Consider the following 27,821-nt stretch of genomic DNA (forward strand, 5'->3'; position numbering starts at 1 on the left):
GGCTGCTAACCAAAGGGTCCACAGTTCGAATCTGTCAGGTGCTCCTTGGAAACTCTATGGGGCAGTTCTACTGTGTCTTATAGGGTCGCGGTTTGGTTTTCAGTTATCTAGCTTCTCTTCTGGAGTTTGTGTGTTGTTGGTTACGATTTGTATCCTGTTAATTCCATGTATTAGGGCTTCTAGTATTGATCCTATTTTTGCTTCTATGATCTTTATAGTTTTTGGTTTTATATTTAGGTGTTTGATCCATTTTGAGTTAGTTTTTGTGTATGATGTGAGGTATGGGTCCTGTTTCATTTTTCTTGCAGGTGGACATCAGTTTTGCCAGAACTATGTGTTGAAAAGACTGTTTTTTTTCCCATTTGATGGATTTTGGGCCCTTGTTGAAGATCGAGTGACCATAGGTGAATGGATCTACACCTGGGTTCTCAATTCTGTTCCATTGGTCAATGTATCTGTTGTTGTACAAGTACCAGACTGTTTTGACTACCGTAGCTGTATAGTAGGTTCTGAGGTCAGGTAGTGCAAGTCTTTCTCCTTTATTCTTCTTTAATAGTGCTTTACTTAACTTGGGCCTCTTTCCTTTCCATGAAAAGTTAGTGATTAGTTTTTCAATCTCTTTAAAGAATGTTGTTGGCATTTGGATAGGGATTGCATTGTATTTGTAGACTGCTTTGGCTCAAATTCACACTATCGAGTCTACCTATCTGTGAGCATGTTGTGCTTTTCCATTTATGTAGGTCTCTTTTGGTTTCTTGCAGTAGTGTTTTGTAGTTTTCTTTGTATAGTTCTTTTACATCCCTGGTTAGATTTATTCCTAAGTATTTTATTTTCTTTAGAGGCTATTATAAATGATATTGTTTTTCTGATTTCCTCTTGTCATTCTTTTTATTGGTGTATAGGAACCCAACTGATTTTTTGATGGTTATCTTCTATCCTGCAACTCTGCTGAATCTTTCTATTAGTTCCAGTAGTTTTCTTGTGGAGTCTTTTGGGTTTTCTATGTATAGTATGTTACCATCAGCAAATAGGGACAGTTTTACATCTTCCTTACCATTTTGGATGCCCTTTATTTCTTTTTCTTACCTTATTGCTCTAGCTTGGACTTCCAGCACAATGGTAAGTAGGAACGGTGATAAAGAGCATCCTTGTCTTGTTCCTGTTTCCAAGGGGAATGTTTTCAGCTTTTCTCCATTAACGGTGATGTTGGCTGTTGGTTTTGCATAAAAAAACAAAACGTTGCCGTGGAGTGGATTCTGACTCATAGTGACCCTACTGGACAGAGTAGAACTGCCTCATAGGGTTTCCAAGGAGCAGGTGGTGGATTCAAACTGCCGACTTTTTGGTTACCAGGTGTAGCTCCTAAGCATTACGCCACCAGGGTTTCCTGGATTTGTATGGATGCCCATTACTAGGTTGAGGACTTTCCCTTCTATACCTATTGTGCTGAGAGTTTTTACAAGGAACGGGTGCTGGAGTTTGTCGAATGCGTTTTTTGCATCGATTGCGATGATCATGTGATTCTTTTATTTATGTGGTGGATTACTTTGGTTGATTTTCTAGTGTTGAACCATCCTTGCATGCCTGGTATGAATCCTACTTGGTCGTGGTGTATTATTTTTTTAATATGATGCTGAATTCTATTGGCTAGAATTTTGTCGAGAATTTTTGCATCTGTGTTCATGAAAGCTATTGGTCTGTAATTTTGTTTTAGTGTGGTATCTTTGCCTGGTTTTGGTATCAGGGTTATGCTGGCTTCATAGAGTGAATTCAGAAGTATCCATTCCTTTTCTATGCTCTGAAATAATTTGAGTGGTACTGGTATAAGCTCTTCTCTGAATGTTTGGTAGAATTCTCCCATGAAGTCATCTGGGCCAAGGTTTTTTTTGTTGTTGTTGGAAGTTGTTTTATTACCTTTTTAATCTCCTCTCTTGTTATGGGTCTGTTCAGATTTGCAACATCATTTGATATTAGTTTGGGTAGGTAGTGTGTTTGTAGAAATATGTCCATTTCCTCTAGGTTTTCAAATTTGTTGGAATATAGTTTTTCATAATACTGTTATGATCCTTTTTATTTCAGTTGGGTCTGTCATAATGTCCACCATTTCATTCCTTATTTGGGCTATTTGCATCCTCTCTGGTTTTTCTTTTTTCAATTTGGCCAATGGTTTGTTGATTTGGTCGATCTTTTCAAAGAACCAACTCCTGGTTTTGTTGATTCTTTCCATTGTTTTTCTATTCTCTATTTTATTTATTTCAGCTCTGATCTTTATTATTTCCTTTTTTTCTGGTGGCTGTGGGCTTCTTTTGCAATTCCTTATTTGTTTGAGTTGTGTAGCTAATGTTTTGATTTTGTCCCTTTCTTCTTTTTTGATGTGTGCATCTGTTGGTGTAAATTAACCTCTGAGCACTGCCTTTGCTGTGTCCCAAAGGTTTTGGTGTAACGTGTTTTTATTCTCCTTTGATTCTAGGAATTTTTTGATTCCATCTTTGATTTCTTCTATTACCCAGTGGTTTTTAAGCAGGGTGTTATTCAGTTTCCATGTAATTGATTTTTTTCTTTGCTCTTCCTGTTGTTAATTTCTACTTTGATGGTGTTGTGGTCAGAGAAGATACTTTGTTTTATCTCATGTTTTGGATTTTGTTGAGGGTTGCTTTGTGGCCTAAGATGTGGTCTATTCTGCAGAATGTTTCATGTGGGTTGGAAAAGAATGCATACTTTGCAGCTGTTGGGTGGAGTGTTCTATACATGTCTATGAATTCAAGTTGGCTGATTATGGCCTTTAGATCTTCTGTATCTTTGCTGAGTTTCTTTCTAGATGTTCTGCCCTTTACAGACAGAGGTGTGTTGAATCTCTTACAATTATTGTGGAACTGTCAGTTTCTCTTTTCAGTGCTGTTAGATTTTATTTTCTGTATTTTGGAGCCTTGTCATTGGGTGTGTAGTTATTTATTATGGTTATGTCTTCATTATGGATTGTCCCTTTAATCATTACATAGTGCCCTTCTTTGTCTTTTATGGTAGATATTGTTTTAAAGACTACTTTATCAGAGATTAGTATTGCCACTCCTGCTTTTTTTGGTAGTTGTTTGCTGAATATATTTTTTCCATTCTTTGATTTTTAATAAATTTACATTTTTGTTTCTGAGGTTTGTTTGTTGTAGACAGCACATTGATGGGTCCTGTTTTTTCCCCCCTCCCATTCTGTCATTCTCTGTCTCTTTTTCAGTGCATTTATACCATTTATGTTCAGTGTAATTATTGATAGGTGTGAGTTTATTGCTGTCATTTTGTAGTGCTGACGTTTTCTTTGTTCCTTTTACTCTCCTGTGCTAAGTTTCATTTTTGGATTTTTTTCACTTCTTGTTTTTGTAGGTTGTGCTTTTACTGAGACTTTCTGTTTTTCATCTTTATTTTGATGAGTAGGTTTGTTAATTTTCTTCGTGGTTACCTTGAAATTTACACTTATCTTCCTAAATTTGAACCAGTCTATTATTACTTGGTATTGCCTTGCCTTCCTGTCTCTTAGAAAGTTCTATACCTATACCGTTTATTCCCTCTTTTATTCTTCTGATGTTTTTGTCATTTACAGATTTACCTCTCTGGTTCCCTGTTGTAAAATCTTTTGGTTTTGAATAGCCCTTGAGAGTTCATTTCCTAGGTTGGTATCTGGCTGATGTGATCTTGTACCCTAGATTCAGGCTGTCATCTTTGTTGTTTGTTCTCAAACCAAAGGATTTCCTTTAATAATTCTTGTAAGTTTGGTTTGGTTTTTGCATATTCCCTCAATTTCTGTTTATCTGGAAATATCCTACTTTCACCATCATATTTGAACAAGAGTTTTACAGGATATGTAATTCTTGGTTGGCAACTTTTTTCTTCAAGGTTTTATATATGTCATCCTATTGCCTTCTTGCCTGCATGGTTTCTGCCGAGTAATCAGAGCTTAGTCTTACTGTTTCCCTTCTGTATGTAACTTTTCATTTTTCTCAAGCTGCCCTCAGGATTCTTTCTTTGTCTTTGGTTTTAGCAAATTTGGTTATGGTATGCCTTGGTGGTTTTCTTTTGGGGCCTATCCTATATGGGGTTCGTTGAGCTTCCTGGATGGTCAGCTTTTCATCTTTCATGATATTAGGCAAGTTTTCTGATGGTAATTCTTCCATGACCCTCTTTGTGTTTTGTTTTCTCCCCCTGTTCTGGAACTCTGATCACTTGTTAATTTTTGCTTTTGATCATTCTTAGGGTTTCTTCATTCTTTTTTCTGATTTTTCCTCAAAGTGGTATCCGAGTATTTGTCTTCAATTTTGCCGATCCTGTCTTCCATTGTTTCAAACCTGCTCCTCAGACCTTCTATGTTGTTGTTCATTTCTGAAATCTTGTTGTTTACCTTTTGGATTTCTAATTGTTGTTTTTGTATGATCTCTAGTTGTGAATCTATTTTGACATTTTGTCCCTGAATTATTTTCCTGAATTCTTCCATTTTTTTTTTTGGTCCGTATTTTCCATGAATTTGTTTATTTTTTCATCATTTTTGTTTGCTTTTTGCTTCAACTCCTGGACAGCTCTGAATATTTTAGATTTGAATTCCCTATCAGGTAGTTCCAGTGCCTCTTCTTTTACTGGAAGTTCATTTGGTGTTTTATGTTGTGTGCCTACTGGAACCATCCTGCCCTTTTTTTTATGTTTTGATATTATATGCAGTATTTAGAACATTCAGTAATTATTTTCTTCATTTATCGATTGCATATTTGTTTGTTTCATCCAGCTTTTTTGGTTCTATTTGGTTACGTCTGAGCAGCTGGCCTGTGTGTTCTTTTTTGTCTGCTCATCTGTGGGCACAATATTTTTCATCTCCTTGTCCAATGAGCAGCACCAGTTGCTCAGCTATGGTGCAGCAGGGCAGGTCCAGCTGAAGAAGAGGGGCTGGAATGGGCTGTTTGTGGCATGTACTGGGCTGACAAGTTGGCCAGGAGTCAGTGCAGGGCAGTTTTCAGTAGGCCATGCCTGTGCTGCTTGGGGGTGCGATGTTCAGCACACAGTGCAGACAGGAAGGCGGGGAGGTTGTAATGTGTGGAAGTAGGTTGGGTATGGGAAAGAAGAGAGAGGAGAAAGAGAAGCTTAAAAAAAAAAAAAAGCTGCTGAGGGAGCCTCCTGTAGGAATGGAGAGACAAAAAACTGAGAAATGAAGATAAACAAAAAGGAAAGAAGAAAAAATAAAATGAAAAAAGTAAAATAAAAAATTTAATTAAAAATTAAAAAAAAAAAAAGTCCCAAGGGATCCCATCAGTGTGGCTGTGCAGGCCTGGGAGGTGGCTCCCAAGTCGTGCAGTAGAGCCCAGGTAGAAGTGTTGGAGATGGCACACAGCATGAGGTATTCAGGAGACAAAAAGAAAGTAAGTAGAAAAAGATGAGAAAGCAAGAATGAAGAAAAATAAAAAGGAAAAAGAGAAAACAATGAAACAAGAAAGAACCCCCACCCCAGGGTTCCCTCCAACGTGGTGGTGCAGACTCAGGAAGCAGTTCCCCAGCTGAGCAGTGCTTCACAACCTGTCAAGAAGAAACAAAGATGGCACATGGAGTCAGGTGTTCAAGAGAAAGGAGGGGGAGGAGGTGAGAGGGAGGGAAGAAACTAAAAGAGGCTGAAAAAAGTAGCATCAGCAACAAAGAAATGGCACTGAAAGAGCCAGCTTATGTGGGTGGGGTAAATCCATGCAGCATGGAGCAGGTGCCTCCTGGGCCCTGATTGCTAGGCCCACTGAAAAGCAGTGGATTGGCCCCCTGGAGAGTAGTGGATCAGCTTGCTGGGAAGTGGTAGAGGCCGAGTAGGGGGAGGGAGGGTAGTAGGTGGGAAAACGTGTATCTCTGGTTACCGGGTGCTCTGTCTCCTGCTGGGAGCTCCATAAATCTGCTTCCCCATACTCCCTGTCCACCGATATCTGACAGGAATCCCGAGTGGCAAAACCATGCTGCGTTAGCTGATAGGGGACCTCCACTTGTATCTCCCCACGCTCTGTGTTCTCAGTCAGTTTCTTATTTCATTTGGTGTTTGGTTGAGTTCTTTATCTCTTCATTTGACACTTAGGGTTCCAGGACTGACATTTGTCTCTGTTTTACTTGGCTTTTCAGGATTTGCTATGGAGGAACCATGTGGTACTTCTGTCTATAACACCATGTTGGCTCTGCCTCTTCACCGTGTGATAGTTTTTTGTTGTTGTTGTTTTAAATTTATCTTTTAATCACCATAATAATTCACAAATACATTACTGTAACACATTTAAACAATAAAATGAAATCTTCCCTTGGCCATTCCTGCTCTTCCTTTTCCCCTCTACAGAGGTGACCGTTGTTATCAGATTAATGTATCTTTTCATCATTTTCTATGCACTCACAAACATACGTGAATGCATGATTTTGTATCATGTTTATGTATGTTTCATTTCTTTTTTTAGCTTGTACTAATTATTTTACAACTTGCTTTTTTTTTTTTTTAACTTCAACTGTCTTTTAAATCTTTATACTTTTTTAATGGACAGGTCCAATTAATTCTTTTGGATGACTGCATAGTATTCCAGAAAATGTATGCATCTTACTTTATTTACCTATTCACATATTATAGATTATTAGTTCCTGATTTTTTTTTACTTTTATATGAGTTGCTACAATGGGTATCCGACAGCATACTATTTCATGTGTCTGTGCATGTTGTTCTCTGTATCGCCATGAAACAGCAGTACTGAGTGGAAGGATTTGGTTTGACTCCCACAAACGACCCTATTTCTCCATACTTTTCCTAAACTCAGTGATAGCAATCATTAAAATGTTTAGAAACCTGATGGATAAGAAATGATGAGTTCTTGTTCTTTTTATTTCTGTGTCTTTGATACTGAGGTGGAGCATATTTTCTCTCATTTCATCATCTGTGTTTATATATACTCTGATAGTTACCTATTTTGGGCTCATTTTCCTATATTTGGCTTTTCTTTTTTCATATTAATTTGAAGAAGTTTAAAAAGCAGCATTCCTTTATCTGATATCAAGCTGTAAATAATTTCTTCCATTCTGCCAGTGATCTTTTATGGGATCTCTGATCATAAATAAACTGTATGCTTTCTAAATTTTTTACTATACTCATGATATATCTAAGTGTAGAATTAATTTCTTTCTCTGGATCGAGCCCCATGGTGATTCTTGAATCTAAGAAATCTTGTATTTGATCCATTCTGGAAAACTCTCAGGCATTATTTCTTAAAGGGTTACATTTCACCCTTTCTCCTTATTTTCTCTCCTAGAAGTTCAGTTCAACATATATCAGTCTTTTTCATTATCTCATTGATCTTTATTCTCTATAACTAGCTCAGCTCTATCTTCTAGTTTTCTAATTCACTGTGCTTTATCCCCCATCCCTATAGGAACTCACCTGAAGGCTGTGCATTACTAAAATTGACGCCTATCTAACCCCCAGTGCCCTGGCCACCAAAGAATTAGGTCATACTTCTAACTTTCAATTTCATGCATGGCTATATCTCTTACTATCGTTGGAGCTGCATTTAAAAGAAAGTATTTATAATAGACAGGTTTTTTTTTTTCATGTAATTTTATCCACTGAAAGCTTCCAAATGAATTTTCAAAAAAGATTGTTGTCAAGTTTTATCATCCCATTGATACTGGTTCCAGTTTAGAGACATGGAACACAGAACTAGAAAGAATTTACAAGACAGGGCCAGATCCCTCATTTAAAGACACAGAGACTAAGCCCCAGGGTAACTGTGACCTTCCTAAGGCCACATAATTGGTTAGTGATAGAGCCAGGATGACTAACCAAGTCTCCTGGACCCTAAGCACTCTCCCCACCAAACAGCATTTCCTCCAAATTCTTAAGAAAAGAATTGGGACTGTATCGTATGAGATATGGGACTATTTCTTTCTGTATTTTCTTCCTTTTGTGTTTTATTTTAGTAGATAAATGCCAGTTCCTGGGAAGAGAGAACCAAAATGTCTACTGCAGCAGAAGCCAATGTTGCAGAGAAAGAAATTTCCAATGATGGTTATTTACACATGGCTCAAGTGCAAACCTCCAGGAAAGGTAAAATCAAGCACAGGGGTCTGACCCTGGATAACAGTGGAATCTTTGTCACCTGGACTTCCCTTTTATACAATACCCTCCTGTAACCACTGTGCCAAGTATTCTACAGGGATATAAAGCATATTTACTGAGAATTTTTTCATCTATTCCAAGAATCCTTGAAGGTATATAGGACAGGTAGGTATTAAGTCATTATTTATAGATGAAAGAAAACAATTAGAGCAGATGTTAAGAAGGAAAGATGTAAATCAATCTTAGCTTTTCTGATTCTAAGTTAAGTGTACATCCCATTAGATTTCATGTTTGTTGTAGACCTGCCTCAAAGAGAACTGGCTTCTTTTTTACTTGATGTCATGGAAGTCATCCTTCCTCCTTCTTCTTATCTATATTACGACTTGGTGTTTTCCTATAATATGCCAGAAGGAAAACCTTGGAACAACTTATTTTACCCTAAACTCATAATGACTTATAAGTGTATGATTTATTAATTCCCTTAAAGACATTGGCTTTTCAAAAGATAATGTCTTCAAGAAGTAGAACAATAAGATGGAATACTTTTGTAATACTCAACATTTTAGCCAGTATGTCTTTTGGGAAGTGAGCACATCTTCGGGTAAGAGGCTTCTCTTAATCTCTTTCTCCAAAAAAAGAAATCAGCAGCATTCTAATATTCATTGTACGGTTAACCACTGTTTGACCCAGAATGAATAATATTCCATTGGTCAGTTTCCTTATCTGTAAAATAAAAGACTACTCTTGTATCTCTAAGATTTCATCCATTTCCAAATATTTAAAAGTAACTCATGAGTTGTGTGACCTTTTTAAAACTTTATATGTTTCTTCTTCCCTATATGTAAAAATGGGATGATAATTATCCTATCTCATAGGATTAAATGAGGATTAAATTAGTTAAAATGTGTAAACCATTTAGAACAGTGACTGGTACATATAAAACACTATATAAACATTAGGTATTATTGTTACTACTCACATGGTGTCCCCTCTCAGCCTACTTTTTGGTAATCACTGGAGCTTCCAGCTATAATGTGTCTAAAGTGGAACTCATATGTTGTCTTAAAAACACCAGGTCTTCCAGTTTCTGCCATAATTTTCTACAACATCTCCCCAACACACTTTTCAGTCCTCTGCTGACAACACCAAGAGCTACAGCAATATCAGACAATACCTTTGTAACTCACTTTACTCCAGCCTGTGGTTACAAGTGGCATCATGCTCATAATGTTAAATCCATTTTTGGCTAATTCTTATCTCATCTGATAAAGTTGAGCCCAAAGTATTCCTCAAAATCCCATCTGTCTATTTAATTGTGTCTCTAATTATTTCTTACACATGCTTACGAACAAACTCTGCTGGCTGTTTCATCAGTAGGTATCCAACACTCAGTTCCTCCCTCCTCTCTCTCTGGCCCATGCTCACTGGGTATTGCTTGTACAAAGGTAAATATAATACCTATTGAATAGTGAATGCATGCTTTACATCAGGCACTGTTCTGCGCACTTTACGTGTATTAATTCATTTAGCCCTCATCACAACTGTGCATGGAGATATGACAGGCATCAGGCCCATGTTATAGGAGACAGAACTCAAGAGATTAAATAACTGATCTAAGTCAACCAGTCAACTGAACTAAGTCAACTTTGATTCAAAAAAGTTTAGAGTGTATGAAACAAGAAATAAATTTGCATAAAAATATGAGAGAGGAGTCCATACAGATATGAAAGGAAACTGAAGAGGAAAAAATGTCATTGCCCCACATGAACCAGAGCCTCCACCAGCCTGACCCCAGTAGAGCTAGATGGTGCCTGGCTACCCCCACCGGCTGCTCTGACAGGGATCACAACAGACAGTCCTGGACAAAGCAGGAGAAAAATGTAGTACGAAATTCAAATTCATGAACAAAGACCAGACTTATTCATCTGACAGAGACTGGAGGAACCCCTGAGACTATGGCCTGCAGACACTCTGCTAACTCAGAGCTGAAACTACTCTTGAAGCCTACTTTTCAGACAAAGATTAGACAGGTCCATAAAACAAACAAGAACACTTGTGAGAAATGTGCTTCTTAGTTCAACCAAATACACGAGACCAAATGGGCAACTTCAGCCCAAAGGCAAGATGAGAAAGCAGAAAATGACAGGAATTGGACAAACGGACATGGGGAACTCAGGGTGGAAATGCTGTCACATTATATGGATTGCAGCCAATCTTATAAAACAATATGTGTATAAATTTTTGAATGAGAAATTAACTTGAGTTGTAAAGTTTCACCTAAAGCACAATAAAAAAAATTTTTTAAAGTTAAAAAAAGTATCATTGAAGAATTAACATGAAACTTAGGCACAGAGAGATTAAATGACTCATCTGATTTGTTTAGCCACAAAGAGGTGGCACCTGGGTTCAGCCAGAGAGGTTGAGTCTTTTGTCTACACTGTTAACCATTACGTTATCCTGATGTTACTATTTTATTTGAGGAAATTGACGAATATTTTATCTCTAAAAATAAATCATCAGGAAAATACAAGGAACCCAAAACAGATAAGAAAAGAAACTAAAGAGGAAAAAATGTCTTTGAAGAATTATGTAATATGGAATTAGCAGCAAGAAGAGAAATTATCACTACTGAAAATCATGTCAGTGACATGGAACAGAGGCTTGAAAAAGTCAAGGAGAACACAGAGGGTAGCAAGATACTGGATCAAATGATGATAAATAAGAAGAGAAGAAAACAAAGGTTTTATGTGAATAAATAAAAGCAAGCTAATTAAGCATTCAATTCACTGAACCTACAGCTTCAAGGTGACAGTGGTGCTTCAACGGTAGAATTCTCACCTCCCATGCGGGAGGCCCAGGTTCAATTCCTGGCCAACATACCTCATAAATAGCCACCATCTGTCTGTCAGTGGGGGCTGGCATGTTGCTATGATGTTGAGCAAGTTTCTTTAGAGCTTCCAACTAAGATGGACTAGGAAAAAAGGCCTGACGATTTACTTCTGGAAAGCAGCTAGTGAAAACCCTATTGGTCACAATGGTCCAACCCACACCAACTGATCACGAGGATGGATTAATACCAGGCAGTATTTCCTACCGTTGAACGTGAGGCTGCCACTAAGCAGAGGCTGACTCCATGGCAGCTAACAACAGCACAGCTTCATGGAAAGTACGTAGGAAAACAATCAATGACATAAGTGTAGAAAATAATGTAAACTCAAGTCATGATGGAATTGAAATAAAAAATGTATCCAAAAGCTGGTTCTTTGATGAAGATGCTATTCACAACAATAAAAAAAGAATCTACTACTCAGATTAATCAGCAGGGGTAATTAAATATAACAAATAATTATAAGAAAAATAGAGATTAAAAACATTTTAAAAAGGCAATAAGCTAATTAATGTGGAAATGTAGAGGAAGTAAATTATTTTCTAGGAAAATATAAGATATAAATATGAATAAAGAAAAATAGAATATGTCAAAAAGCATGTAAGAAATTGAGAAAGTTGTCAAAAAATTATCCTTTAAAACAAAGTTATGTTCTGGTGGTTTCACCAGAATAACTCTGTGAAATTTTTAGGAGCAGAAAACGCCTACATATTCCACACAGGAGAATTCCAAATAATCTATATAGATACCCCACCTTAAGATGTATGAAAAGGAGGGGCAGGAAATCACATTATAGTAAAGGAACCAACCAAACATTATCTCAAGCCAGGTGATCAAGGTTAACATCAGCATAATATCAACATAAGTCATGTTGATGGTATGTACCTTTGATATGATGTAATGAGAATGGTACTTTAAATATAGCGTGTGGCTTAACAATATAATCATGGGGGAAAAAATGAGATGAATGTTAATTGAGAACATTCTATGAAATAACTGAAGGGTACTCCTCAAAACTACCAAGGTCCTTAAAGACAAGGAAAGCCTGAGAAACTATCACAGCAAAGAGGAGGCTAAGGAGACCAAAACCAAACCAAACCCATTGCTGTTGAGGCAATTCCAACTCATAGCGACTCTGTAGGACCCTAAAAGAGTAGAACTGCCCCACAGGTTTTCCAAGGAGCAGCTGGTGGATTTGAACTGCCAACTTTTTGGATAGTGGCTAAATTCTTAAGCACTGTGCCACCGGGGCTACCCTAAGGGAACAGAATGACTAAGTGTAATATGATATCCTGGATGGAATCTTATTTATCTAAATTTCATGTGACCTTGGGCAATGCACTTAATCTTTCCATGCCTTGGTTTCCTCATCTTTAAGTGGGTAGAATAATAGTACCTAGCACTTGTGTGAGGGTTTAATGCTTGAACAGTAAGCACTAAAGGAGTATTAGCTACTATATTTGATAAGTTTACATAGTAACAGAAACAGGACATTAAGTTAAAACTAAGGAAATCTGAATAAGGTATGAACTTTAGTTAATAATAATGTGTCAATATAGGTTCTTTAATTGTGAAAAATGTACTATGCAAATATAAGATGTTAATAATAGTGGGAAGTGGGTGTGGGATACACAGGAATTCAATAATTTAGTAGTTCTAAAATTGTTCTAAAATAAAAAGTTTATTAAGAAAATGGTTGTGTGTTTAAAACACACCAGATCATAGATTGGGATGGGAAGTTTTATCCTTTTTTTTTTTTTACGTGGCAAATATACAAATGCACACACACAAAGTAAAAATTCAAGTCAATTATGTGAGTGAATGAAAAATTCTGGCTAAAATGTTAGCAAAATAAATCAAGTAATTCAAGAAAACCGGCCGAATATATTAAACAAGACAATATCAATCCAAAAATGAAAGGATAGTCGACATTACAAATAGTAATTATAATAAACTTACACAAACCTACTCAATCCTCCTCACAATGCCATGAGGTAGACAAATTATTATCCATGTTTTTATAGGTGAGACTCAGAGGCCACAGAGAGGTCAATAACTTGCCCAAGAACACACAGCTATAACTAGAGCACCTGGCATTGGAATCCAGGCATCTGACTCCAGGATTAATATATTTGATAAAACTCAGGTATTCATATAAAAATATTTTAAAAATAGAAATAGGATACCTTAATATCATAAAAGCACATGGCACACCAGTAACCACTAGCATACATAATGGTGTAACATGAGAAACATTCCCAGTAAATTCACCTATGCCAGGAGTGTCTTCTCTCACCACTCCTATTGTACATTGTTTTGAAAATGCCAGTGAATAAAATTACCCAAAAGAATGAAATAAGAGTTGCAAACAGCAAAAATAATCAACTGTTTTCATTATTTCACATAATATTTTTTATGTAGAAACTCAAGGGAGAAAACTGATGAAAACGATAGAAAACTGTTACGGAAACAATAATAAGTATTTTTTTAGGTGTGTGAGGCCTAACTGAAGATAACCATAAAATTTTACCTTAGGACAAAGAATAAGATTTGAACACATTGGGAAGCAGCCCTGTCTTGGCTAGAAGAGGCAATACTACAAACGTGGTCATTGGCTTGAATCTCTCATATCAATATGGTATCCGTCAAAATTCCAAGGTAAATTTTTGTGGGTAGAGAGTGTTGACTAAATACTCCCCGAGTTAAACTAAGGGTGAGGATCTGACTGTCAATTTCAGAAGCTTAGCAAGAGCATCACTACACAACAGGAAGCTCTGCCGGCCATTTCCAGTCATTTTGCTCCATGGAGGCAGCCAGGAAACAACACTCCCACATGACTTGGGCAGTGATCCCATATTGCCTCTGGGCTTTCTCTGCTGGGACAGTCTATCAACTATTTCCAGTTCTTTTCAAACTTCTGCATCTGGATTCAATCCCAGTGAAAGCCCTAGAGCTGCCATGGAACACTGGTAAATTTTGTGCAAGCCTAGATTACAGTATCAAGATGAAGTTTAAATATTTCTGTAATCAAACCCTAGCTTACCTTTCTAGGCTCATCATCCTCCACCCTTCAAACATTGTTACTCTTCCAAGTTCTCTAGTTATAAATGGCACCTTGAATCATCACAGCTGCCAAAACAGGTATCTGGAAGTGATATCCAACAACTTCCTCTCTCTCACTATCCATGTGCCGTCAATCACTGCTTCTGGCCAATTCTTTCTTCTAGCTCCACTTCTTTCAATTCCCAATCTTGACAGATCGTCCTGGGGCCCTGCACAGTAAACTATTCCTTAATACTTGCTCTGGCCACCTCCACACATTTTTTAAGTTTCCTCTTAAGCAAACTTCTGAGGGAGGTACCTCAATCCTCACCTCCCAGGGAAAAGGAATCCTTCAAACACAAGCAGAACAACGTCTGCTCTCCCTGTATTTCTGATTCACAGACAGCAATTTTCTCTCTGTCCAGACACAGGAAATGTGGGAGAGGAGCATTCTGATCATACGATTTTCTGTGCCCTCTCATTTTAGGATTTTGTTCTGTCCGTTATGGGTTGGCCATCATTTTGCTACTCTGTAATTTTACAATTTTCGCCCAACAAATGAACTTGAGCATTGCCATGCCAGCTATGGTGAACAACACAGCCCCACCCAGCCACCCCAATGCCTCCACAGAAAGGCCCACCACTGACTCCCAGGACTACTGGATTGAAACTCTAAAAGAATTCAAGGCAGTGGTAAGTGTAATGTGACTCCAGACGCTTTCTTTCTCTCAAATAATTTCACTTAAAGGGTTATTTTAACAAAATATGGGATTCATTTAGTCAGAAAATATTTATTGAGCATCTACTCTGTGCCGGGAACAACCTAAGGATCATAGTATGTATCTAAGGAGATTATATTGCTATTTTTTGAGTGTAACCAAGGACTTTGAATAAATATATATCATCGTCTACAATGATGAAAGTCTCCGTAAATAAGTTTCACAGAGTAATGCCTGCTTTCTGTTCATTTCTTCCACATTTTTTTAGTTACCTTGCATATGATGCTGCCTACTTTACAGACTTTCTTTCTGTACAAAGGCTCTGACATTTTAATTGGTGGTTAACTGTGTTATGGTAAACCGAAAGAATGTGTGGCTTTAAATTTAGGTTTTTTGATGAAATTGGTAGATTGGAAGAATTGAAGAGAGGTAAAAGGAAGAAGAACTCTCTATTATTTTTTACCTTTAAGTCCTCACAATAAAGACTGTGAACTCTCTAACCAAAGGCAAATAAATAATGAGATCCTCTTTCTCCTTTAGGCCCCTGTGTATGACTGGAGTCCTGAAATTCAGGGAATCATCCTCAGCTCCCTCAACTATGGCTCCTTCTTAGCTCCAATCCCTACTGGCTACATGGCTGGAATATTTGGAGCCAGGAGTGTGGTTGGTGCTGGCTTGTTCATTTCCTCAGTCCTGACTCTGTTCATTCCACTGGCAGCAACTACTGGAGTGACGTTGCTCATTGTCATTCGGGTTGTGCAAGGCATAGCACAGGTACCAAGAAGTCTTCCAAGTATGAATGGACTATAGGATCCAGAATGAATGTAAGAGTGCAATAATGAATCTTTTTTTTTTTGTCAGGTTATGGTAACGACAGGTTATTATTCAATTTGGGTCAAATGGGCTCCTCCACTTGAAAGGAGTCAACTCACCAGCATTGCTGCATCAGGTAAGTGATACCCTAATCCTCACCTTATAGGCACTGTCCAAGAATACTCTGCAATGGCATATCAAGGGAACCAAAGCTTTCACCCCAAGCAGAGTACTCTGTCTCCATAGTCCCTGCTTTAAACCACTATCCTATACGGTCCCTCTTGGTCATAACTGAATGCTTCGAATGTACCAAACCTTTGTGTAAGTACTTTGCCCATATTATTTGATTTTGTCTCAGAACAACTTAATGAGTCAGCTATATATAATTATTCCCATTTCACGTATAAGGAAATTGAGATATAAAGCGATCAATAACTTTCCAAGATCACACAGTTATTGAATGAAGGAACAAGGTTTGAACGTAGATAGTGTGGATTAAAGCTCATAATCTTAATCACTGTGCAACTCAAATTTGTTAAAAGAGTAGTCTGTAGGAATCACGTAGAGTCCCAAGCCTGATCTTTACACCCCGAATGTGCTTGCATCTTGTGTCAGGGGCACCGTTGGGATCCTTCATCGTCTTCGCTGTTGGTGGTCTCCTCTGCCAGACCATAGGATGGCCTTATATCTTCTATATCTTTGGTGAGTTTGCTTTTCAAATTTCAGAGTTTATTTGATGACAGAGAATGCAGGGCACTTTCGTTTGTTTGTTTCCTATGGAAGTTCGCCATGGTTAACAAAATCCTAATAGATATGGACCTTTACATAACCAAAGTTGACAATATTCAGAGCTAATCATGTGGTGAGTCTTGCTTGTTGGCAAAATGACATGTAAGTTTCAGTAGCCTCAGTGCCTAGCTAGAATAAGCCTTATGATTTTAAGGGCACTATAACATTCTTTCGTGTTTCTAAATTGAACCCACAAGGACCCAGAGTCCTTTCTTTCATAAAGTGCTGAAAAGGTTATTTTGATGGGATTTTACTGTAAATCATATACGTTCATGTAATATTTTCTTTTGAAGTTTGCCAATTATTACAATAACCGGAATATTGCAGGGACGTTAAGGAGTGGAGAATAAACCAATAAAGGCTGCAAGACACGATGGGTCAATATAAGGCTCACTAGTGAGCATAGTATGCACAGAGATGGCGCAGAAATGTCCAAAATACACATGGAGTGTTCCTGAGGCAATATTCTACTACTTTACAATATTACCTTTAACCAGTCCTGTTTGCAATCCTGCCAGTTGCTTTCAGCCATGGTTTGTGTTTCCTTTTGAAACATTCTGTGTTTGAAATACCATCTGCAAATTGTCTGATTCCTTAGAATAAGTCCCACTAAACTTTTCATTAGAGAATATTTCTCTTAGATGCTGCATTCTCATAACATCAGGTCAACAAATTCACCAGAAGAAAAAATATTTAAAATGTTATTTCTTGAGCACATCTACTTTAAAAAGTTCTGCCTCAGAAACTCCAAAAAAGCAGATGAGGAATAGTATTCGAGCACTGAGAGAGGCTTACTTATCATTCTGGGGAATAGTAGATAGTATATACATACTAGGAAATCAATAAATATTTGTTTTATGAATACTCAAATTCTCCAACACCAATGTGAGACTGTGCTAATTTTCACATCTATTCCTCCCTTAGTTTTAAATTCCTTGATGGCAGAATTGTGTCTTTGTAGTCTTATATTCTTAAAATCTAGCCAGTACGGTGCTGCTCCATGACATTTATGAATGAATATGTGAACAAGAAGCCAGCAAAGGTGCCCGAGAGCACTTAACGTTTTCTCAAGGTCCTAATAAAGAAATTTTAAGATGAGCCATATTTCTGCTCAATATTGATAAAGTTGAGCTCCTCATCACTACAATAATGTGTATACTAGAGGAAATTTCCTTGCTGATGATTGACTTCAGCTCATAATCAGACATCAGGTAATCAGTTCTACATTTTGACTGGTTCTTTACCAGAAAGTGCACTTTAAAGCACGGGAGAAAGAACTAGTAATCTTTTGTTATCGCTTCAACAATGGTGCATTTCCATACCTTCCAAACTGAGTGATATAAAACAACAATCATTTATTCTCACAATTCTGTGGAATGTCCAGGCAGCTCTGAAACCCATGTCTCTCATCTCCCTTGGAGAATTGGTTAACTGGGATATGTTCTTCCCATGGAAATCACCAAGACCCAAGAGGACAAGCAAGAACACACAATGCTTCTTAAGGTCTAGGCTCTGAATAGTTCCAAGTAGTTGTTGAAAGACGATTGTCCAGGTATGGACCAGTAGCTTGAAATTAGTCTCCAAAAATGGAGGGTGCCAAGAGACCGAAGGAAGAGGAGGTCAACTCCAGTGTGATAACAAAGGAGTATATTAGCGACACTTACATATGAGGCAAGTCCTGAGTGGCTGCAGGACCAGAACAGATCTCCACACCCAGCAGTGGGAGGGCAGAGGTTTTATAGTGGTGGTGGACAATTGTGGCTCCATGTCAGGGGCTTACTTAAGAATACAAACTTTAGTGAATTAGCAGACCGCATGTGGTGCCCATGTTCAGCCTTGCAAAACCCATTTCCTCTTTAGTTCACTTCTTGAGTCGGGCTCTTACAATCTGGCATGTGCCCCTTCTTATGCTGTAGTATGAAAGACTCTGTTCTGTCCCTGCTGGAAACAGATATAGAAGTGGGGTTGGCCAGGTATCATGTGGTGCCCACGCATGTGTAAGAGACAGAGAAAGTTATTGTGTGCACAAAACAGGGGAAAGTCTTCACTGATAAGGAGAAGGAACTATAAGAGAAAAGGTGATCCAATTCCCAGCCTTCTTATCAGAGAATGTCCTGGGCCCAAGGCCTTTACTTAGAAAGCCTGGATGGGATGTAGACAGTGATACACAGTCAAGGTCAAAGTCAAGAGGTGGGGAACTACCTCCACCTAAGATAGGACTATGTAAAGGGGTAGATGCAGGGAGGAGCAGAGAATTGAGGCCAGTCATTCTGACAACCACAGTAATCATCTCAGGGCAGAGTCAAAATGCAAGAACTCCAATGCAATGCTCACTGGATCCTCAATTTCTAGGTGGAATTGGCTGTGTCTGCTGTCTTCTCTGGTTCCCTTTTGTTTATGATGACCCCATGAATCATCCCTTTATCAGCACTGATGAGAAGGAATACATCGTTTGTGAACTGACCCAACAGGTACATTGAAGAACTCCCCTGTCATTTCTCACTGTGTCTGCCCGGATGTCTCTGATGTGAAGAGTGTAGTGAAGAGAACTCCTGTCTCTGATGGAGTGAATATTGATATGTGTTTTCTTCTAGGATTGTTCTCCAGGCTGGTCTCTTCCCATTAAGGCTATGATCAAATCCTTACCACTTTGGGCCATTTTAGTCTCTCATTTCTGTCAGTCCTGGCCTTTTTATATCATGACGGCGTACACACCAACGTACATCAACTCTGTACTTCAAGCTAACCTCAGAGATGTAAGTACAGAGAAAGGTCCATGTGTTCTTCTACTTGAAAGTTTAATTATATTATACTCTGTCTTTCCCAGGTCACAAAATCAGGAGATTGATCCAAATGACTCTCAATGGCAATGCAATGGGGTTAACTTCAATTGTGATTGATCTCAACGTGACTTGGTACTTATTTTTAGGGCAGGCCGATATGGTTCTAGATCATCTTGGTATTCATAGACTGTCATATGTGTTGGTTTATGCAAAACTTCTATATTCAATCATTCAATATTTGCTAAACAAGGACTGTACTGGCAGCATAAGCAATAAATGGTGAAAAAAACAAATTCTGCTTTTGAGATGCCTGTGACAGAGAAGTTTAAAAAAGATATGCTGAAATCAAGACATCATAAACAGAACATAAAGCCTCAATTAAGATTCATAGTTAAGCTGGTAAATAACTTTTTTAACAGTGTATTCAAGTATAATATACATAAAGAAAAATTGTTTATGTGCATACATCTCTCTGAAATTTTACAGAATGAATGGATCCTGTGATCGACTTAGTTGTTCTTTGCAAATGAATGGGTTCCAACTCATGGCCACCTTATTTATAACAGAATAAAACATTGCCTAGTCCTGTGCTATCTCCCTGGCAAGTGTATGGCACAAAAGTGGCAAAAATTACATTAGGATACTATGGACTGTTCATGACAATTTACAAAGCCATGGAATCACTCTCAACTTTTGTATTCAAAAAGTAGCTTTCTCATATTGACTGAATTCCTTTGAGGAAAGGTGCTAAGTGGCCAACAGGAAGATGACCTCTTAGTGATCAGAGCCTGGGGACCAGGCAGGGTCAGGATGCAAACAGGCTGGAAGTACTGAGATCAGAAAGCCCAAGGAGGGAGTGAACATGGATCTTCTCAAATAGGGAAGAGGGCCTGAAACAGGCAATGAAACCAGAAGCTCCAAGCAAGAGAATCAGGGTACAGGAGGTCCAGAGAAGCAGGAAGTCAGGGCTGAGAGATAGACTTCTCTAGGTTGGCTGTTGGAATGATTTGCCTCTGCTATGAGTTCTGGAGGGAGAACTCCCCATCCTCAAGGCCAAGGCGTAGAAGAATGAGAGTTGGGTATGAATGGAGAGACAAGCTGAAAGCAGGTGATAGAGCTAACCCTTTCCATTGTTTGAGTTCTACCCAACAACAGATGGTCTATTTTTCCTTGAGACTGAAATTTGGCTTGCATTTTCTTCAACAGAATTTTAATTTATAGGTTGAATCGCTAATCTATTAACAGAGTTCAACATTTTAAAACCTATATAAAAAGGTATAGTTAGAAAATTCTTACTCCCACCCCTGTTCCCAGTCTGCCCTAAACTCTGTGCCCAGTCCACTCATAACCATTTTTTAAAATTTCTTATATATTCTCACATTGTTTCTTTATGGAAATGCCAGCATACGTGAATGCACATTCTTGTCTTCTCAACTTTTTATACACAAAACATTGTATGCCGTATATGCTGATACATTTTATATATTAGTTTTTTGTATTTTAGGGGTTTTTTTTGCCACTTCAGAGACCTCAGGTATCTTTAATATCAATACATGAGAACTATCTTCCTGAGAAGTATTTGGGTTGTTTCAATTCTTTTGATCAACCTTGTATTGAAAACTTTTTTCATTTGTCAATGTGCAATCGTGAAACTATTTCTGTAAATTTCTACATATAACATTGATGAGTTAAGGAGTACATGAGTATAAATTTTTATATTTATATAGATTGTTGTATTGCCCTCTGTCTTAGTTACCTAGTGCTGCCATAATAAGAAGTACCACGACTGTGTGGCTTTATAGAACATAATTTATTGTCTCACAGGTTTGGAAACTAGAGGTCCAATTCAAGGCATTGGTTCTAGGGGAGGTTCTTTCCTTCTCCACAGCCCTGGGTTTCTGTGGTATTCCTTGGCTGCTTGTAGCTATATGTCGCATGTCCTCATCTTCCTTCTGTGTGTTTCTCTCCATGTTTGCTTTTCCTTTTTATAAGACAACACTTGGAAGGGATTAGGTTTAGGACTGACACTCTTCAGTATGACCTCATTAACACAACAAAAGAAAAATCATATTTCCAAACTGGGTCATATTTACAACTATAGGAGTTAGAACTTCTACTTATCTTTTTGGAAGACACAATTCAATCTATATCATCTTTCATAAATTCCTAACAACTTTTGAGAGTACTCATTCCCCTAGAGCAATATCTCAAAGTATGCTAAAAATATTTGGAATTTTGCCAGATTGTTCCATGAAAAATGATAGCTCACTATAGTTTTGTTTTGCATTTCTATTATTATGAGTAGGTTTAGTAAGTTTCAGTGTTCGACAACTTATTTTTCTTTTCTGTAAGTTGTCTGTTCATATTCTTTGTCTATTTGTTCTACTGGGTCCAGTCTTCTTAACAACTATTTCCAAGTGATCTCTGTACATGAAAATTGCACTAGTCATTTCCTGCAAATTGAACCATATGCATATTTTCCTCCAGGCACTAAAATTATATTGACTCAATACAATAACAATGAATATGTATGAAAATTGATGAGTATATAGGGAAAATTCATAGATGTGGACAACCTCCAGATATCAGTCTGGGTCTTGATGCATGTGCATGAGGGCCTGTGTCTCACTCATCTCTGGTTTTCAGAGTGGGATCTTGTCTGCCCTACCATTCATATCTGGCTTCATCTGCATTATTCTCGGAGGTCTATTGGCAGATTTTCTCCTTTCCAGAAAAATTCTCAGACTCATCACCATAAGGAAACTCTTCACTGCCATAGGTAAGGAGGGAGCCAATTAGAAGGGTGGATGTGGAATACTCAGAGAAGCTACCTGTTTACTCTGTGTCTGTCCTCCCCTCCAGGAGTTCTTCTCCCGTCTGTGCTCATGGTGTCCCTGTACTGGGTCAGATCCAGCGTCACCATCACTGTGACCTTACTAGTGCTCTCTCCTGGCTTCAGCAGCCTCTGTGACTCAGGAGCCCTTATTAACATCTTGGATATTGCTCCTCAGTAAGGAACCCTTTGTCTCGTCCTCATAGAAACTCAGTACACTTCAAGCTGCTCTGATATACAGTAAAATGTGACATGAGAAACAGAGAGAAACAAATCCCTGTTGAGGAATGTGGCAGTTACATAGGGTTGGATAAATAAAAGGACCTATGAGACTCCACAGCATATGCTCACATAAGGCTTTAATAAGGTAATGGATATGGTATGGAGAAAGAAAATGCAAGTGAGGATCAGAGATGACTGAACTTCTATGTGTAGCTCCCAAAGTCCTTTCACAATCACACAGAACACGCTTCATCTTCAGATAGTGACCCGCTGAGATAGCTGGGAGAGACCCTTGTCTGAGGAGAACCATCGCCTCACTCAACGAAGGTCTTTTATACCTAAAAAAAAAAAGCCTGCAAAATCAGGCTTAATAGCAGAAACCAAGAGAACATACAAACCAGGTGAAAACCATTAATCTGTACATTTTCTATAAATAATGTCGACAGGTTAGTACTGGCTGCCCCTTCAAAGTCTTACATCTAGCCCAGGATTATATTGATAACTACTCAGTCCATTTCAGGAGCCCTGGTAACATAGTGGTTAACTTTGGCTGCTGAACTGAAAGATCAGTGGTTTTAACCCACCAGGTGCTCTGCAGGAGAAAGATGTGGAAGTCTGCTTCTGCAAAGATTTACAGCCTTGGAAATCCTATGGGGCAGTTCTACTCTGTCCTATAGGGTTGCTATGAGTCAGAATCAGTTTGATGGCAACGAGTCAGTCCATTTTATTTAGGTTTGGTCAAGGGTCAGCACAAGTCCCCATCCCCATAGATAAGTACACAGTTACAACAGGCCATCTGAGATGAACACTTTGCTCACAGAAGAATGTTTCTCTAATTCCCTTTCCCTGTCACAGATACACAGGCTTTCTCAAGGGACTATCGAAAGTCTTTGCACAAATAGCTGGTGCCATCTCTCCCACCGCTGCTGGATTTTTCATCAGTCAGGTGAGGTCATATGTTGTGATGAAAATATCTATGAAAGAAACCATAAAGAGTGTGTGCAAGATCTGTAGAGGTCATGAGGAGACATCAGAGTAAGGGTATTTTTACTCTTTCCTCAAAGTAACTCTACTTGAAGCTGAAGGGTCCCAAGAACCCCAAATGCCGTCATTCCCACTCTAGACTCTGTCATGTAGGGACATTTGCATATATCAGGGTGTAGAGAGAGGAGGACTGCTCAATGTTATGAGTTCCTATTTTCTGAGTTCTTACAATTACTTAGGGATTTCCTGGGATGTGGGACTATCAGTGCTAAAACTTTGAAAATTTCAGGCAAAACAGTACGACTTGGTCAACTACGTAGGAACCCAACAAATATTGACAGAGTGGATGAGTGAGATGCTGTATAAATGACAGTGAAGGAGCACCCTGCACCTCCCATTTATGCCCATGAATAGTTAGGCAGAAAGTCCTCTGACCAGTATTGCTTGCATGGTGCTTTTATATTTGCAGAGACTTCCAGGCTAGAAGCTATATTTAAAGCAAACCAAACCCATTTTTGTCGAGTCTATTCTGACCCAGGAAACCCTGGTGATGTTGTGGTTAAGTGTTGTGGGTGCTAATCAAAAGGTTGGCACTTTGAATCTACCAGGTGCTCCTTGGAAACTCTATGGAGCAGTTCTGCTCTGTCCTATAGGGTCGCTATGAGTTGAAATCTACTTGACAGCAATGGGTATGGCTTTTATTTTGACCCATGGTGATGCCTGTGTGTCAGAGTACAACTGTGCTCCAAAGGGTTTTCAGTGGCTGATTTTTCAGAAGTAGACCTCCAGGCCTTTATTCCAAGGTGCCTCTGAGTGGACTCAAAATGGCAACCTTTCAGTTACCAGCCAAGAGCATTAACTGTGTGCATCATAAAGGGACTTTAAACTGTATTTACAGTAGTTATAGTAAACAAATTCACCCGATGGCTTGAATCTATTTAAAAAATTTTTTATTCATATGGACTTTACGTGAAGAAAGATGCCTATGACACTCACGTGAACATTCTTCCTTAAGGTTCAAGTAGATTTTCATAAGCCAGCCATGAAAATTAATGGAGAATAACAAAGAAAAAGGCATCTTTATGATACCAAGTCCTTTTTTTTTTTTTTGTTCTATTGCTTCAGTTCCTTTCCAGCCACTGACTAACACAATATCAGGAAATGGCTTCCTAAAATAGAAATTCCCAAATTAATCTTGTGTCCTAATCATTCATTCATCCCATATATATGTATTAGGCTTTAGCATGAACCAAGTAAATGCTACCTAAGGAAATAAAACAAACAAAAGCTCTTTTCCTGATGAAGCTTATGTTGTAGGAAACAAATTGACAGAAAACCAATGTAATAAGTAAATTTTGGTACATCGGGTGGTGGTAAATGGTAAGAGAAGAATAAAACTGAAAATGGGAATAGGACACATAAGAAGTGAGTGAAGTTTCAATTTTAAATAGGGTGGTTAAAGAACAGTGGGTTGAAAAGGTAACATTTAAGCAAGGAACTGCTTGAGTGAGATTCTGAAGGTGATGGGTGTCTGGGTGAAGAATGTTCCACCAGAGGGAATAAATAGCCAGCGCGATGGCCTTAAGACAGACAAAAAACAAAAAAAAAAATTTCTGTCAAGTTGATTCAGACTCATAGAGACCCTATAGGACAGAGTAGAGCTGCCCATAGGGTTTCTGGTGGATTTGAACTGCCAACCTTTTGGTTAGCAGCCGATCTCTTAAGCACTGCATCACCAGGGCTTCAGCCTGGCATATCCAGGAACAACCAGGAAGCCCACAGAGGCTGGAGTAGAGTTGGGGGAGCTAAAGCCTTTATGAGTCATGAGGGAAAAGTATAGGTGAGAGTTAATGACTTGTAGTTTCCTGCCTCCAGGATGCAGAGTTGGGTTGGAGAAATATCTTCTTGCTTTCTGCTACCATCAACGTATTGGGCCTGGCCTTCTACCTCATCTTCGGCCAAGCAGAAATCCAGGACTGGGCTAAAGAGCAGACAGTCACCCACTTCTGAGCTAACGGAGTGATGCATTAGTTCCAGATGATTACTGGTTCCTTGTTTTCCCTCATGGATTCCTCTTCTGTGCCTGCTTGAGTGATTAGACATTCAATATTAATTGATTTTGTTTCCAGTGTCTTCTCAGAGACCTTGGCTATTGTAACGCTGAAGACTCTGCCTGGAGATTTTACAGGGAAATAAAAGGCTACTTATTGAACTCAGAGCTCCTGAAGTTATAGGCGTGTCTGAATTTCTCCACGTTCTTCACTCCTTCCACTGTTATCCTGGTAAAAGTATCATGATTTGGAGGAGAATTTCTCACCAAAGCAAAAGAAGAAACCGGAATCAAGGGAGTGAAAACTGACAGTCATAACGGGAGTTGTGTGTGTCCAAACACCCAGAAGATGAACCTGTGGGGCTGCCATGAAAAAGAAATCCTGAAACTATAGAAACCTTTATGCATATAACTCGCATCCTGGGCCAGGAGGCCACAGCAGTCAAAGTCGCCGTAGCATCAACTGGGGAAGAATATAGGGTCACTTTAAAGCTTGGCATGGGCAAAATGCCTGGTTGAAAAATGCCAAGGAGGAGAAGATAATAAAGACAGAATTCATTAAAACGAGAAGGAACATCCTGTAACTGACGTGGGGGAGCAAAGCAGACTATATCTGACAACTATGTATTGCTTTCTATGGTTCCTAGCTTTGGAATCACATCTTTCTCTCTGATATCTTTAGGGATTGGAAACTTTCTGGAGTCCATCCTTTCACAGTGGCCTCCTGTTATGGCTGTATTGATCTCTGCCCAACACCTGGCTTGTGGATCTGTGCTGAGCTCCTGCACTTTTGTAAAAGGACACTGCCCTGTTTCTCTTCTATCCCCTCAAGCATTTGTTTATGCTGTCACTTCTGCTTTGTATGCCCTTCTTCTGCTCCTCTGACTTTGGAATCCTACCCACTATAAAGTGAGCCTCATTCAAAGTTCACCCCTTTTACCTACCAGGTCGTTCTAAATTATATGCAAGGCCCATGTTGCTGTGACTTCACAGCAAAAGTTAAGAGATTGTACATGGTGTGTCTTCTTTCACTGACCTCCTGTATGGGCAGCATGGGGACCAGTAAGGGGAGAAGAAACATTCAAGCATTAAAGTGAATACTAATGAACACATACCATGGGGCAAGGCAGAGACCAAGTCAAATATAGCCTTCAGGGAGCTCAACATCTTGATAGGGCAGATGATTTTAATTAACGTATCACAGAAATGAATGACAACTGTGGAAAATGAAATGGCTTGTGGTCTACCAGGCTATGAGAGTGAATGATAATGGCATATGCACAGGACTGAGGGTTGAGGGAGGACACCATTCAGAGTTTCAGTGGACCTGTATCTGAAGGACAACTGTTGACTGGTTCAGGAGGCAGATGGGGAGAACATTCTAGTAAGAGGGAACAGCAAAAGTAAATGTCCAATGGCAAGAAGGAGCAAACAGGTGTGGGTAGAACACAGAAAGTGAGGTCAGTATGTTTTTTGAGGAGGATAGAGAAGCATTTAATGGCAAGAGCACATATAGCCCTGTGGCCCCGGTGAGCTCATCTGTATTTTCTTAAAAGCAATGAGTAGTGTTTTAGTGGGAGAAGGTCTAATCAGGGTTGTATTTTCCAAAGGTTGCCCTTGCTGCATGAGAGGAATAGGAATAGGAGGTGACTGTGTAGTCCAGCAGAGAGGGATGACCCCTGGTATGAGGACGTAGGGGTGGCGAGAGATGGTTGCATCATTTGATTTAGGAGATAAACCTGACAAGACTCTGATACAAAGTGAGTCAGTAGGAGATGTTCAGGGCCGGAACTCAATATTGTGGCTTCTGAACCAGTGAGTGCTCTTTCTCCTGTCCATGCTCCATCTCTGTAAGAATCCTCTTCAAAACAAAAACCAAAAACACAAACTCATTGCCACAGAGTCGATTCTGACTCACAGCAGAATTTAAATGCGTCATTGGCTCTTATCTGTAGAGCCTTAAGGAGGAGTTGTGAAGAAATACTTTAAATACACAAACACATTAAAAAGTCAAGATCACTGGGAAGACTTTAGAAGGTTTGTAAACCAGGAAGTAACATGATTATATTTACATTTTAAACCTTCTGCTTCCTATGTGGGGGACTGAAGGAGAGAGAGTAGAAACAGTGGGACCAACTTGGGGGTCTATGTTATTTACCCAGGTGATAGATGATTGTGTTAGGAATGTAGGAAATGAAAAATAATGGTATTTGGGGAAAGGTTGGAAGGTACAACTCACAGAACATGCTGGTGAAATGAATGGTGAGTCCTGAGGGAAATTATAAAATCAAAGAGAACTCCAAGATTTGTGGTCAGATTAGCTGGAGGAGCCAGAGATGGGGAAGCCTGGGGCAGCAGTGACTTGGAGGTTGGATCCAGGAGTTCTAGTTGTGGCCATGTGAAGGCTGAGATAGTTGTTGGGTATTCAAGTAGAGATGAAGGCAGCTGATGTCACCAGTTTGGAGCTCAGTGAAGAGGTCAGAGAGTAGACATGTAAGGAAAGGAGACCAGCTGGGATAACCCTGGGAGTGAGTTTATTAGAGAAGAGCTTCAAGGTCAGAATCCTAGGGTACACCAAAATTCAGAGGTCAGGGAAAAGATGAG

At 38.9% G+C, this 27,821-nt stretch overlaps 1 protein-coding gene across 1 annotated transcript; it reads left to right on the top strand.

Moving 5' to 3' along the window:
- Positions 1-7,825: 7,825 nt before the first annotated feature.
- SLC17A4 (solute carrier family 17 member 4) lies at positions 7,826-27,545 on the top strand. The gene is made up of 11 exons (XM_064281616.1): positions 7,826-8,083; positions 14,512-14,717; positions 15,284-15,517; positions 15,605-15,692; positions 16,172-16,258; positions 18,698-18,816; positions 18,940-19,101; positions 21,775-21,907; positions 21,991-22,138; positions 23,039-23,129; positions 25,043-27,545. Exons 1-11 carry the CDS (start codon positions 7,993-7,995, stop codon positions 25,175-25,177), a joined length of 1,494 nt encoding a protein of 497 aa, XP_064137686.1. The 5' UTR covers positions 7,826-7,992; the 3' UTR covers positions 25,178-27,545.
- Positions 27,546-27,821: the final 276 nt, after the last annotated feature.

Source organism: Loxodonta africana, chromosome 1 (assembly GCF_030014295.1).
Source record: "Loxodonta africana isolate mLoxAfr1 chromosome 1, mLoxAfr1.hap2, whole genome shotgun sequence".
Taxonomy (NCBI): Eukaryota; Metazoa; Chordata; class Mammalia; order Proboscidea; family Elephantidae; genus Loxodonta; species Loxodonta africana.

Coding starts and splice junctions, on each gene's coding strand:
- SLC17A4 (XM_064281616.1), top strand. CDS start 7,993: ATGTCTACTGCAGCAGAAGCCAATGTTGCAGAGAAAGAAATTTCCAAT. Junction 14,718..15,283: donor TAAAAGAATTCAAGGCAGTG/GTAAGTGTAATG, acceptor TTTCTCCTTTAG/GCCCCTGTGTATGACTGGAG. Junction 18,817..18,939: donor TTTGTGAACTGACCCAACAG/GTACATTGAAGA, acceptor GTTTTCTTCTAG/GATTGTTCTCCAGGCTGGTC.